Genomic DNA, 14993 nt, shown 5'->3' with positions numbered 1-14993 from the left:
AAAGTGTTCTATAGGTTTACATTACTATTATGGGACTTATTTAGGTGTATACATTGCTTTATAATGTGTGACTATACTGGTTGCTGTAACATAGCAGTCAATTTATTCGAAAATTATGAGTGGCACTTTTTGTAGCCGTTGTCCCCTAGATTATCACTTTGCCACTGATTTGTAATAAAAAGAAAGTATATTATAAAGTGTATAATGGTAAGTGAATATTTTTAATTAAATCATAAATATTTTTTGGATAAACTTTTTATTGCATGAAAGTGTGGGTTCACCCCTAAACATTATACGAGTTATGTTTAGATATAATCTACATAAAACGTTGAATTGGGCTGTATTATGGTCCAAAGCTGCGTTCATAGTTCTTCTGGTTGCTATTGAACCCTGTCCTCAGCTTGTTGGCAGTCACTTCCCTTTAAGGTTCGCTGTACTTATACTGTAAAAAGGCAGCACTATATGCAGCACTGAATTCTGGCAAAATTTGTTTTTTAAAAACTTCACCGCTGAAAGTAGAAATCACCAAAAAAAGTCTTTGCAGACATTGCACTAGTAGGGTAAGACAGAAGATGTAAGATGTCAGATACGTAAGACAGAAGAAAGGAAAATTTAACTATCCATGACCTGCTTTTCAGATATACTGTAAAATAAACTCTCAGGGTATGTGCACACGTCAGGATTTCTTGCAGAAATTTCCTGAAGAAAACCGGAAATTTTCTGCAAGAAATCCGCATTTTTTTTTGCGTTTTTTTTCCCGTTTTTTTCGCGTTTTTTTTTTAGCATTAGCGTAATTAGCTTGCAGAATGCTAAAGTTTTCCAAGCGATCTGTAGCATCACTTGGAAAACTGACTGACAGGTTGGTCACACTTGTCAAACATAGTGTTTGACAAGTGTGACCAACTTTTTACTATAGATGCTGCCTATGCAGCATCAATAGTAAAAGATAGAATGTTTAAAAATAATTAAAAAAATTTAAAAAATGGTTATACTCACCTTCTGCAGACAGCCGATCTCCTCAGCGGCGTCCGTTCCTATAGATGGTGTGTGTGCAGGACCTTCGATGACGTCGCAGTCACGTGAGCGGTCACATGAGCGGTCACGCGACCAATCACAAGACCGCGACGTCATCGCAGGTCCTTCACACACACCATCTATAGGAACGGAAGCGGCAGCATGCATCGCTGAGAGGCGGGAAGACTCCGGGCCATCGAAGGTGAGTATATCACTATTTTTTATTTTAATTCTTTTTTTTTTACCAATTATATGGTGCCCAGTCCGTGGAGGAGAGTCTCCTCTCCTCCACCCTGGGTACCAACCGCACATGATCTGCTTACTTCCCACATGGTGGGCACAGCCACATGCAGAAAGTAAGCAGATCAATGCATTCCTAGGTGTGCGGAATCCCCGCAATTCTGCAAATTTAATGAACATGTTGCTTTTTTTTCCGCGATGCGATTTTTTAGTGGAAAAAAATGCAACATTTGCACAAGAAATGCGGAATACACTGTAAATAATAGGAGGCATATGTAAGCGTTTTTTTCGCGTTTTTATCACGTTTTTATAGCGAAAAAACGCGGAAAAAAAACACGAAAAATACTGAACGTGTGCACATGGCCTTACTGTTAAATGGGTTTCCCAAAATGGAAAGATATCCCCTATTCTATCCCATATTCCTATGGGACCCCAGCTATCCTGAAACTGGATTCTGTAGAACTCTGCTATGAATGGATTGAAGGTGATCATACCTCCGCTCCATTCATTGAAACAACAAAAACTGACTGGCACATCCAAACTAGTGTGAATAGGTGCAAACCAGGAGTGCTACCTCCATATACAATATACAAAATAACATTGCACTCTATTGTGCTAAAGCATGTCAATGTGAAATATATGAAATATGAATACCAATATGGCTTTTGAATATTAGGAAAAATGAATGAGACACTTTGCAAAAAATCATGTCTGCCCATCAACCAACGTCAAGGTGGTCTTAGGCCTCTTTCGCACTTCCGTCATTTAGCTCCTGTCGAGATCCGTTGTTTTTTGAAAAAACAGGATCCTGCAAATTGTTCTGCAGGATCCTGTTTTTTCCCATAGACTTGGATTGTGACGGATGGCCATCCGTTTCATCCGTCGTGCACTGGATCCGTCGAAAAATTGCTGTCCATCAGGTGGAGAAAACGTTCAGAGGAATGTTTTTTCTGCACGTCAGAAAATCGGTCAGCGACGGGTCCTGCGCTGTCCGTCGTTGGCTATAATGGAAGCCTATGGGCGCAGGATCCGTCGCTGACCGTCAAAAACTGGAATCCAGCGACGTATCGCGTTTTTTTATTCTGAGCATGCCTGGAAGGATTTTCTAGTCAGGGAAAAATCAATCAATCTCTCTCCAGAATTTTCTACATTCAAATTCAGGCAGTGCCTAATTCAACGCATCCGTCAAAAAACTGAATGCGCTACATTCGTTTTACACTATTTTTAAGACATCCGTCGATACGTCACAGTGACGCATTCTGACGGCCGCCAGCTGACGGAAGTGTGAAAGAAACCTAACATAGAAACAACAATTCATTATCAGTGGGACTTCCGGAATTAGATGAGCGCTTACTATGCCTTGCTTGGGAATGTTCTTGACAATAAAAAGCATGCATACCTCGTTTCCATTTATTGTTGGACCCTACACCCCTATTCTCAGGGTTTTAGAATCTTGTTCTCACTATTGCTGAAGAATATACAGTACATAGGGGATCACTTGTGATTTTTCAAAAACCCCTTTATAGGGAGAATATAACATGGATAGAAGAATAAGAAGTAATGCAAAGTTTGTAAAAATTTTGGATGCTACTTGCCTCACAAAACATGCGACTTGGCACAACAAAACATATCTTCTCCAGCAGGAAGAAAAGACACTGCAAATTCTATCCCTTTGCTGTTAAAAGCAGTCGGTCACCCTCAAAATGCATTTTAAATAGGTTATAAAGTGGGACTTAGCCCCAATAGCAATCATATTAGCACCGTTCCTGTTACCGGGACAGTGCTGAAAAATATATTTTAATTCAAATGCTGCGGTGCACCCTTGGTGTGGCCAATAGTTTGATGCACCTTTGATGCCTCATCATTTGCACATTGTGAAAGTTCCTCTGCTTCTGATTGATAATTGTGAATGCTGCCGCCTGCCTTTTCCTCCCTGTCTCCTTTCTTCTGACGCTGCTTGCTACACTCATACACCTGGGAGTGCATTGAGCTGCATCAGGGGAATGGAGACAGGGAGGAGAATGTGAGGCCACTTACCAGCCAGCAGCATTCAGACAGTGATCACTCTGGGAAGCACGTACTGTCAATTAGAAGCAGAAGAAGGGCCCCAATATGCAAAGTAGGAGGCATACAGGTGCGCCAAGCTCTTGGCCACGGCAAGGGTGCCAGAAGCATATGAATGACAAGTTATTTTTTTCCGGCACTGAAACAGGTGCAGTGCTAGTATACTATGCTAATATGGTTGTTATAGTGGCTAAGTCCCCTACAACACTATATAACCCATTTAAAATGCTTTTTGGGGGTGACGGAAAAAAGTCAATGTATGGATGTAAAAATATAATTTTCATAATTTTTGGAGGCTTTCATAACTTACTTTGATAGATGTTTCCCAGCATCTAAGATGTAACATTATCGATGCCGTTGCTCTATGCTTTTGTCTTCACTCCCTTGTGCACTTCCATATTGCAATAAGTAAAGTAAATCAGGCCCCTGGCTGCTCGCAAATTGAGTTAATTGGACTGTCACATATGACAGGAATGAGGGATCAGATGTTGGTTTGCTAATAGCAACTATTAACATGAAAAGTTACTGCATTTTGTTGAAGTGTGGAGATATACAAACAGTCTAAATATTATCTTAGCATATACCGTAGTTCTATTTTTGATTGCTGGAAGTTGGTTTATTTCTTTCAGAATTGAATTATATTTGGCAATGTATTGATTTATGAATAATTGGAAAAGCGCAAACATCACGGATGGGTAAATGATACATTTCTTCTATCCTGTCCAAAAATGAAGGCATCAGGAGAACCGCTGACATCTGTTTATCTGTTTATAGCAATGGCAAGATAACCCATATTAATTCTGGTTCAAAATGCCACACAAAGGAAAGGCATTAGTGCAAACAAGAGTTGTATTTGCATTGTAGATCATGTCTTAGCCATCTGTGAGAACGGATGGTGCTATGAAATTAATGTGTTAATGAAATCACAATAATTTCACAGAAGCAGTTACCAGGAATCTTAAGACGTTAGTTTTAGAGTTAAAAGGTAATGGTATTGAAAGTAGGCAATGCGCTTTGGTGCTGGAATGTTGTTCTAAAGAAACCAAATGTGAGGTCCTACGGATACCATACAAATTCATTATTGTGCTCCATGTACCTGGCAGAATCGTAGGTTCTATGTACTTGCATACCGTACTAGATGTGGAGCCATATTACAAAGCTATCCTTACTAGAAGCATTGCTTTCAGAGGAAGAATAGGTCCATAATAGTTTACTTAATGCCATGCTTTGCCGAAACCTGAGACACATCTAGTAGACTCCACAGAAGTATATGCTTGCCAGATACAGTGGGGAAAATAAGTATTTGTGACAATTGTTACAGAATCTTAAAAATAATCCAGAAAATCACATTGTATGATTTTTACATAAGTAATTTGCATTTTATTGTGTGAAATAAGTATTTGATACAATAGAAAGGCAGAACTTAATATTTGGTACAGAAACCTTTATTTGCAATTACAGAGGTCAGATGTTTCCTGTAGTTCTTGACCAAGTTGCACACACTGCAGCAGGGATTTTGGCTCACTTCTCCATCCCGATTTTCTCCAGCTCTTTCAGGTTTCGGGGCTGTCACTGGGCAACATTCAGGTATGGAGACTTTCTAGGCCACTCCAGGACCTTGAACTACTTCTTACGGAGCCACTCCTTAGTTGCCCTTGCTGTGTGTTTCCGGTCATTGTCATGCTTGAAGACCCAACCATGACCCATCTTCAATGCTCTTACTGACAGAAAGAGGTTGTAGGCCAAAATCTCATGACCCCATCCATTATCTCTTAAATATGCTGCAGACATCCTGTCCCCTTTGCAGAAAAGCACCCCCCAAAGTAAGATGTTTCCCTCACCATGCTTACTAGTGATGAGCGAATATACTCGTTACTCGAGATTTCCCGAGCACGCTCGGGTGTCCTCCGAGTATTTTTTAGTGCTCGGACATTTAGTTTTCTTCACTGCAGCTGAATGATTTACATCTGTTAGCCAGCTTGATTACATGTGGGGATTCCCTAGCAACCAGGCAACCTCCACATGTACCTATGCTGGCTAACAGATGTAAATCATTCAGCTGAAAACTAAATCTCTGAGCACTAAAAAATACTCGGAGAACACCCGAGCGTGCTCGGGAAATCTCGAGTAATGAGTATATTCGCTCATCACTAATGCTTACCTGTAGGGAGGTGCTCTTGAAGTTGTACTCATCCTTCTTCCTTCAAAAACGGCGAATGGAGTTGATACCAAAAAGTTTTATTTTGGTCTCATCTAACCACATGACCTTCTCCCATGCCTCCACTGGATCATCCAGATGGTCATTGGCAAACTTCAAACAGACTTGGACATGTGCTGGCGTGAGCAGGAGGACCCTCCGTGAGCTTTAAGATTTTAATCCATGACGACATACTGTATTACTAATGATAATGTTTGAGACTGTGATCCCAGCTCGCTTCAGGTCATTGACCAGGTCCTCCCATGTAGTTCTGGGCTGATTCCTGACCTTTCTCAGAATCATCCTTACGCCATGATGAGAGATCTTGCATAGAGCCCCAGACCGAGGAAGACTGACAGTCAATTGTTGCCTTCTCACCAATGTGCTTGCCTAAGGTACTATAGCCCCTCTCAGCCTCGTGCAGGTCTGCAATTTTGTCCCTGGTGTACTTAGAAAGCTCTTTGGTCTTGGCCATGGTGGAGAGGTTGGAGTGTGACTGATTGAGTGTGTGGACAGGTTTCTTTTATACAGGTAACAAGTTCAAACAGGTGCAATTAATACAGGTAATGAGTGCAAAGTAGGAGGGCTTCTTAAAGAAAAACTATCAGATCTGTGAGAGCAAGAATTCTTGCTGGTTGATAGGTGATCAAATACTTATTTCATGCAATAAAATGCAATTTAATTGTTTAAAAATCATACAATGTGAGATTCTGTTTTTTATTTTTAGATTCTGTCTCTCAGAGTTGAATTGTACCTACAATAAAAATTACAGACCTCCCATTCTTTGTAGGTGGAAAAACTTGCAAAATCATCAGCGTATCAAATACTTATTTTCCCCACTCTAACTACTCTGCATAACTAGGAGGCTGTTTAGAGCCAAAATACACTTGCGTGCATGAGTCCTTAGAGTAACTACTTACAATCATATTCCTATCCTGGCTAGTAAGTCTTTCTGGAATAACTCCTAGAATTTAAAGGGGTTATTCACGATTAGGACAGCCCTTTCTTAAACTGAATGTTCGGCCTCAATAAAATAATAAAGCCTATACTCACCTCCCGTGCCAACTCTGTGCCAGCTCCGTTCCAGCGGTGTCAGCACTCACGGTCCCAAGGCTGTCGATGTCCTTTCCATAGAGTAGATCATAAATATTAGTTTGATGTGAATCTAATACCAAGGAACCCCACTGATAAACTGTTATTAACTCCATGGGCAGCCATATTTAATAATAATAATAATAATAATAATAATAATAATAATAATACTCTTTATTTTTATATAGTGCTAACATATTCCGCCCATATTTAAATAATTTATATAGTCAAAAAAGCCGATCTCCATACACTGCATAGTGGCTGTTCCCTGGTACTGCAGATCAGCTTCTATTTAAAAGAAGGACACCTATCTGTTAGTTAGCCCTGGACAACCTCTTTTAATAAACAATCATATCAGCATCTGAGATAGCACAAGAGCTGGTGTTATTTAGAAAGTTTTGATGTGTATCATGTATTTTTGTTGTATACTATTGTTAATTTTTTCATATTGCTCATTTTGTTACTTTATTTTAGGTATGTGATTGGTGTAAGCACATACGGCATACAAAAGAATACCTGGACTTTGGAGATGGAGAAAGAAGGCTTCAATTCTGCAGTGCAAAGTGTCTAAATCAGTACAAAATGGACATTTTTTACAAAGAAACACAAGCCAACCTTCCAGCTGGACTGTGCAACACATTACATCCTCCAGTTGACAATAAAGCAGAAGGCACAGGGGTACAGCTGCTAACTCCAGATTCCTGGAATATACCGCTGACAGATGCTCGAAGAAAGGTTCCTTCCCCAGTGTCTGCAGCTGGCCAAATGCAAGGTCCTGGATCATCAGCCTCAACCACTGCCTCCCCTTCTGAAAATGCCAACAGCTCAGTTACTAAAATCCCCACACCGGTTCCCAAATCCATTCCTCTAAATGAAAGTCCAAATATAGCCCCAGTCCCTGTTCCACCACCTGCCAGCATTGTGCCTCCAATGGGTATGCCACCCAGGAGTCCACCGATGATTATGACAAATAGAGGACCGGTACCTTTGCCCATATTCATGGAACAACAAATTATACAACAGATGCGACCACCATTTCTAAGGGGTCCTCATCACTCAAATCCTAATAGTCCTTTGTCAAATCAATTAATTCCTGGTATGGGTCCACCACCAGGTGGTCCTAGAATGATGGGACCTACATCAAGTCCTATGCATAGACCAATGTTATCGCCTCACATTCACCCACCATCTACCCCTACAATGCCAGGCAATCCACCAGGACTGATTCCACCACATCCACCTGGAGGTCCTTTACCTAGTCTTCCTTTCCCTCCTATGAGCATGATACCAAACGGTCCTATACACATGCCTCAGATGGTGAATTTTGGTTTACCATCACTTGCTCCTTTAGTGCCACCACCTACCCTTTTAGTGCCATACCCAGTTATAGTTCCCTTACCTGTTCCAATTCCGATTCCTATACCTATTCCTCATCCAATGGATTCAAAGCCTCCAAAGGACTTCTCCAGTAATGGTGAAAACATCATTCCAGGTTCATCCAGTGACAGCCCAGGAGCAAAGCCAAAGGAAGATTCTTTGCCTATGAGGGAGTACAAACAAAGCTCTTCAAAACCTTCTGATACTTCACCTGGTTGTTCAGGGCACTCTTCTCACCAGGCTACAGATGTTCAAGAACATTTGAAAACTGAACTAGTGGATTTGACTTTGAGGACAGTAAGCCCAGGAAAAAGTAAACCTAGCATCCCCAACACACATCAGGTACCACAGGATGGGGTCATAGATTTAACTGTGGCACATAGGTCTAGACTCAATAATGTAATTCATAAAGCTGTTAAAACTCAGTTAAAACTTGAACCAGAACCCATCAGTGTTGTAAGCCTGGCTTTTGGTAACTCAGACAGAACCAACTGTAATGACTGTATGGATGGTAGTAACCCAGTGGAAACAAAGTTGTATCCGTCCAGTGATTCAAATTTTTGTGGTTTAAACTCACGGGCACCAAGTAACCCAGGCCATGAAAGCAGTGCAGCAGTTTGCAATGTAATTGTAAATGGCACAAAGAGCACAGAGGGCACTAAAAGCTCTGATAAGTCACATGAGCAGAAAAAGACAATAGACAAGGAGCCAGTAGTTAGCGAGTTGGAATCTGTTAAAGAAAATAACTGTGCTTCAAATTGCCACTCTGAGCTTGAAGCCGGCAAGAAGGGTCTTGTAGAAGAGTCTCTGACACCAGGGGACAAACAAGATCCTAATCTAAACAACCCCGCAGATGAGGACCATGCTTATGCTTTGAGGATGTTGCCTAAAACAGGCTGTGTTATCCAGCCTGTGCCAAAACCAGCAGAAAAGACTGCAATATCACCATGTATAATCTCATCTCCAATTCTCACCACAGGGACAGAAGATTTGGAGCCACCAGTCAAAAGAAGGTGTCTCCGTATTCGAAATCAAAATAAATAAAGGTTTGTGAATATATCATCCGTACAAATTTTAATTCCTTCGAAATTTGTAATGTTTATGACAGAAAAACAGCAATCAAAAAGTTACCACATCTGCTGTGCTCATATGTTTCTTTGTCAGTTTATCATATCATGTTTGGCTAATACTTGGTAAAACATATTTATATATTTACTTTTTTCTGAAATAACCAAAAAGTGAAAAATAGAACATTTTACCTCAAAAATCAACTCTCCTGGTTGCTAAATATATGTAACTGTTCTAGTGTAGCTGTTTCTCCTAATGTGTCTTTTTTATACATTTGTGTTCTGAGATTATGTTATTGCCAACATGTCTTAATCGGTACACAGTTGAATAGATTAAAGGTGTTGTCCGGGAATTTTTGTTGATGTCCTATTTTTAGGATGGGTCGTCAACATCTGATTGGTTGGGGAACGACACCTGGCACCTTTACTGATTAGCTGTTCCTGGTGCCATAGCCAGTACAAAATAGTGGTCGCAGCTGGGAACTGCACATCCCCCTTATTCAAATTAATAGTGGGCGGATGTGCTGTACCTGGCTGCAGCCACCACGCAGTTGATGAAGCAATGCAGCTCCCCACCGAGAACAGCTAATCCGGGGGGGGGGGTACCAGGTGTCACACCCACACGATCAGATATTGATAATCTGTCTTAAGGATTGGCCATCAATATAAAAGGCCCAGACAATACCTTTAAGTGCGGGATAACTAAAGAGGTATAAGATAGCCCATATGCGGTGGAAAACTACTGCTTGGACACACGGATGGACTTTGAAGAGAATGAGAGTCTATTGAATTCTGGAGCGCAATTTTGGCTGGAACAGATTGCAAATGCCCCCTGACATGCCAAAACAGCAGAGACCCCCACAAGTGACCCTATTTTGGAAACTACACATCTTGAGGAATTCATCTAGGGGTGTAGTGAGCATTTTTATCCCTCAAGCGATTCACAGAATTGTGTAACAGTGGGCTGAGTCAATGGAAAATGTAACATTTTTTCCACTAAAATGTTACTTTGGACTCAAGTTTTTAATTTTCAATACTGAAAATGGACCACAAAATGAGTATGCCAATGCCTTATATGTGGTCAAAAGCTATTTTAGAGGCACAGTGCAAAGCTCCAAAGAGAGCCATTTTATAGTGCACATTTTGCTGGAATGATTTGAGGGTGCTATTTCACATTAGCAGAGCCATGGAGAGGCCAGAACAGCAGAACCCCCCCATAAGAAACTCCATTTTACAAACTACACCTCTCAATTAATTAATCTAAAGTGCAGTGACCATATTGACCCCATGGGTGTCACAGAATTTTATACCATTGGGCAGTGAAGAACAAATAATTACATTTTTACGCAAAAAAAATTGTTTTACTCCCAGATTTTACATTGTCACATGGGAAAATGGGTAAACACGGCACCAAAATTTGTCACACAATTTCTGCTGGCAATATTCCATATGTGGCTATACAGCACCGCTTAGCCACACAGCAAGACTCGAGAAGGACGGAGCGCTATTTAACTCTTGGAGAACAAATTATAGTAGAACAGTTTGCGGGCTCCATCTACAGAGCCCTTAAGTGAAAGAAGAGCAGAATCCCCCTCCATTTTGGAAAAATCTCCCCTCTGGAAATTTATCTATAGCTGTAGTGTTGATTTTGGGTGTTTGCCAAAAAAAAGCAGCAGTGAAAATTGCAAATCTGCCAGTGTAGTGCCCAGTATGTTATACTGTGCCTGTGCTTCTGGAGACATGCACCCATAAATTAAGTGGGCTCTCATCACTGCAGAAATGCCAAACATGTGGATGCTAAATGTGGTTTAGGCACACTCGGGCTCAGAAGGGAGAGGGGCTTGTGGATTTGGGAGCGCAAAATTTGCAAGATTTGCACGATTTTATTAGGGTGATGAGAAGCCATAGCTCTTTTCAAGAGCCTTTGTACTACCAGTAACATGGAAGCCCCCTATATTTCCATTGACAGATGATGGTCCTATGCTTTTTTTGCTTGTTGAGTTGAAACTTTTGTTTGGATCATTTTACATAACATTTGGGATCACATTTATCCGTTGCTTTATGCTGAGCACTTAAATCGGGGTTTCCATCTAAATCTCCGAATGATGTGATTCAGATGACACCCCCGAGGAATCCATTCACTATAATGAGGCAGCAGAGTTACTTTGGACTCTGTCTGGCCTCTGTTCAGAGGTGTCCATCTTTTCAGAAGTGCGCAAAACTGTGGACGACAGTGCTTTTATGCAGTCCTAAAAAGACGGACACCATCGGATCACAGGCCAGACGGCGTCCACAGTGCCTCCATCTGTTTCATTATAGGGAATCTTTGAGTTCCGTCTGAATGGGGTATTTGAGATTTACATGGAGACCCAAGTGTAAGTGCTCAGCGCAGAGCGCAGGATAAATGTAAGCCGAGCCTTACTGCGATCTTTGAGAGACAGAATGATCAAATCAACAGCAGGTGAAGAATTAATTCTATTTATTTTTTACGCCGTTCCTCGTGCGGTATAAATGATTAGACAACTTTATTCTTCGGGTCGATGCAATTACAGCTGTCACACACTAAAAGCCTTTTTTTGCAAAACAAAGTTTTTGCTTCACCATATTTTGAAAGCTATAATTTTTCCATATTTTGGCCGACAGTCATGTGAGAGCTTGTTTTTTGCCTGAAAAATTGATGTTTTTATTGGTACCATTTTCGGGCATATAACATTTTTGATCGCTTTCTATTCCGATTTTTGTGGGGCAGAAGGAACAAATGCCAGCAATATAGGAATTGTTTTTTAGTATTTTTTTATCCTGTTTACCGTATGGTAAAGTGATAAGTCAGCTTTATTCTTCTGGTCAGTAGAATTACAGCAATATCGCACACATAATTTTTTTATGTTTTGGCACTTTTACACAATAAAAACTATTTTATAGAAAAAATAATTGTTTTTTACATCGCTTTATTCTGAGAGCTATAACTTTTATTTTTCTGATGATGGAGCTGTATGTCACCTTATTTTTTGCGATGTTCACTGAAAGGATTAACTAGTGGGACAGTTTTATAGGCCAGGTCATTTTTGAAGCAGCAATACCAAATATACACTCACCGGCCACTTTATTAGGTACACCATGCTAGTAACGGGTTGGACCCCCTTTTGCCTTCAGAACTGCCTCAATTATTCGTGGCATAGATTCAACAAGGTGCTGGAAGCATTCCTCAGAGATTTTGGTCCATATTGACATGATGGCATCACACAGTTGCCGCAGATTTGTCGGCTGCACATCCCAAAGATGCTCCATACAAGGCAGGATGGATCCATGCTTTCATGTTGTTTACGCCAAATTCTGACCCTACCATCCGAATGTCGCAGCAGAAATCGATACTCATCAGACCAAGCAACGTTTTTCCAATCTTCTACTGTCCAATTTCGATGAGCTTGTACAAATTGTAGCCTCAGTTTTCTGTTCTTAGCTGAAAGGAGTGGTACCCGGTGTGGTCTTCTGCTGCTGTAGCCCATCTGCCTCAAAGTTCGACGCACTGTGTGTTCAGAGATGCTCTTAGGCCTACCTTGGTTGTAACGGGTGGCGATTTGAGTCACTGTTGCCTTTCTATCAGCTCGAACCAGTCTGCCCATTCTCCTCTGACCTCTGGCATCAACAAGGCATTTCCGCCCACAGAACTGCCGCTCACTGGATTTTTTTTCTTTTTCGGACCATTCTCTGTAAACCCTAGAGATGGTTGTGCGTGAAAATCCCAGTAGATCAGCAGTTTCTGAAATACTCAGACCAGCCCTTCTGGCACCAACAACCATGCCACGTTCAAAGGCACTCAAATCACCTTTCTTCCCCATACTGATGCTCGGTTTGAACTGCAGGAGATTGTCTTGACCATGTCTACATGCCTAAATGCACTGAGTTGCCGCCATGTGATTGGCTGATTAGAAATTAAGTGTTAACAAGAAGTTGGACAGGTGTACCTAATAAAGTGGCCAGTGAGTGTATGTACTTTATTTGTTTATTTTTGTTTTAACATAAATAAATGTATGTATTGGATTAATATTTTTTCATTTTTTTTGTTCTTTATTTTGTGATTTTTAAAAAATATTTTTACAATTTTTAAAAACTTAATTTCTACTTTTTTACCTTGTCCCAGTATGGGACAACAACTTTTCCTGCCCTGATCGCAGGACATAAGATCAGCATCTGGCAGACAGGGAGGAGGCATGTCAGCTCCTGCTTTGAGCAGGAGCTTACAGGCCACCGTCCCTCTGTGACTATGCGACCATCTTGGAGACCATCGGCAGAACGCAATTGCGTTGTGCCGATGGGGACAGAGAGGGAGCTCCCTTCCTCTGTGATGCCCATCGGTGTCACAGTCACTGTTGGCAGCAGCATCAGAGGGATTTAATGTCTGCAATCTATGTTAGCACGGATTATGGTTATTGCTGCAATATGCCAGCTTTCATATAGCGCTGACACCCGAATTTGATCCCGGTGACGCTCGGTGTGAGCCGGCGCAATCGTAGTAAAGTATGTATGGCGGTTTGCAGGAATACAGCTCCTGCAGCACCATACATATATGGAGCATGTCAGGAAGGGGTTAATAAATAAATAATAAATGATCATAAATAATAAAGTTAGTTTATTCAACAAAAACGCATACAAAAAACTTTGCACTTTAATTGCTTTTATGTGAATAAACTTTGCAAAAACACAGCTAGAAAGCTGAAAGAATTGACCTGCTGCAGATTTAAAAACATTGCATATGCAGTTTTCAGATCCAGTATGGAAAACACTAAAACAAACGTGTGTATGAGAGTTTTGACATTTCAAAGCTTTTGCTGGTAGTGTAAAGTGCTTGTCAATATAATGTCACTATTGAAAATGGAATGTTACAATTCAAGATTGGACACAATCTAAAAGTCTTCTATTCCTTAGCCTAAATCGCAACTGCTATTCCCTAGCCTAAATCTCATAGCCGCTCCCATGTTGGATGGTGCCACCACTTTTCTCCTTGGAGAATACTTGAGAATACTTTGGTATTGTGCACTGTGCCCAGTTATAAGTGGCATGCAGTTTGGTTGCTAACGAGGTGGGACAGTGATGTGCACCAAAAGTATCCATGCTGTTTGAAACTAATGTTTACAGCATCTATAAATAATGTCTACAATTCATCAAAGTGTTTGACCGATTTCTGGAGTAAAACACTTTAAAAAGTCTAAAAATGTTTACGCAACTTGGATTTGTGCAAAAATGTGGTGCCTTTTGGTGTTTTCAGGCCAGCCCTGGCAACCTGCCACTGTGGGTGAAGCATGGCCCACCCGACAAATTCTTCAAAAGTTATGCGATTTTATTGGTGTAACTTAGAGCAGAAATGTGCTCCAGTCCCTTGCTGTAGTGACGGAGGCACACATCTCATTTATTAAATGCCAGTCTTAAAGAATCGGGTTCTATGAATTTTGCTAGAAGTAGACTGTGCTAATAATTTGACTTTGTAAAAACCTTCATTGTCTAGAATTTAGAGACATTGGCAAAACCTTTAGTGATTACCGTACTAAGTTTAAGGGCTACTTGTCATCTCGTTGTTACATATGGAAGTAATGGTATGGCTGAATAGGAAGTTGTCATCCTCCAAAAAATGATCCTTTTTTTGTACAGATCAGATTTGTCAGTCACAGGAAAAATAGTTTACAAACCATATGCAAATCAGACTTGAACAGCACTGGGGTGTTTCAATGCACTTTGACTGATCATTCCAAGTGGATTGACATGCCCCTAGTGCACTTCCAGGATCATATGCATGTGGCTTCCTCATTAGATTTCTCATAATTGGCACAATTGATCTCTAATATATATATATATATATATATATATATATATATATATATATATATATATATATATATATATATATATATACTGTATATATACACAGGGGGTGCAGAAGGTATTCG

At 40.6% G+C, this 14993-nt stretch overlaps 1 protein-coding gene across 3 annotated transcripts in view; it reads left to right on the top strand.

Moving 5' to 3' along the window:
- Nucleotides 1-14993, top strand: part of SOBP (sine oculis binding protein homolog) — a 298320-nt gene that overhangs the window by 262235 nt on the left and 21092 nt on the right. For 2 of the 3 annotated variants that reach the window (XM_077289616.1, XM_077289615.1), the window contains one exon: nucleotides 7082-9030. In XM_077289616.1, the coding sequence (XP_077145731.1) occupies nucleotides 7082-9028 (1947 nt within the window). In that variant the 3' untranslated portion in view covers nucleotides 9029-9030. The remainder of the gene's footprint in view (nucleotides 1-7081; nucleotides 9031-14993) is intronic. The other variant, XM_077289617.1, reaches the window with a different exon arrangement.

The sequence above is a fragment of the Ranitomeya variabilis genome, chromosome 2 (assembly GCF_051348905.1).
Source record: "Ranitomeya variabilis isolate aRanVar5 chromosome 2, aRanVar5.hap1, whole genome shotgun sequence".
In the NCBI taxonomy this organism is placed as follows: domain Eukaryota; kingdom Metazoa; phylum Chordata; class Amphibia; order Anura; family Dendrobatidae; genus Ranitomeya; species Ranitomeya variabilis.
This window is presented reverse-complemented; position numbering and strand designations above follow the sequence as displayed.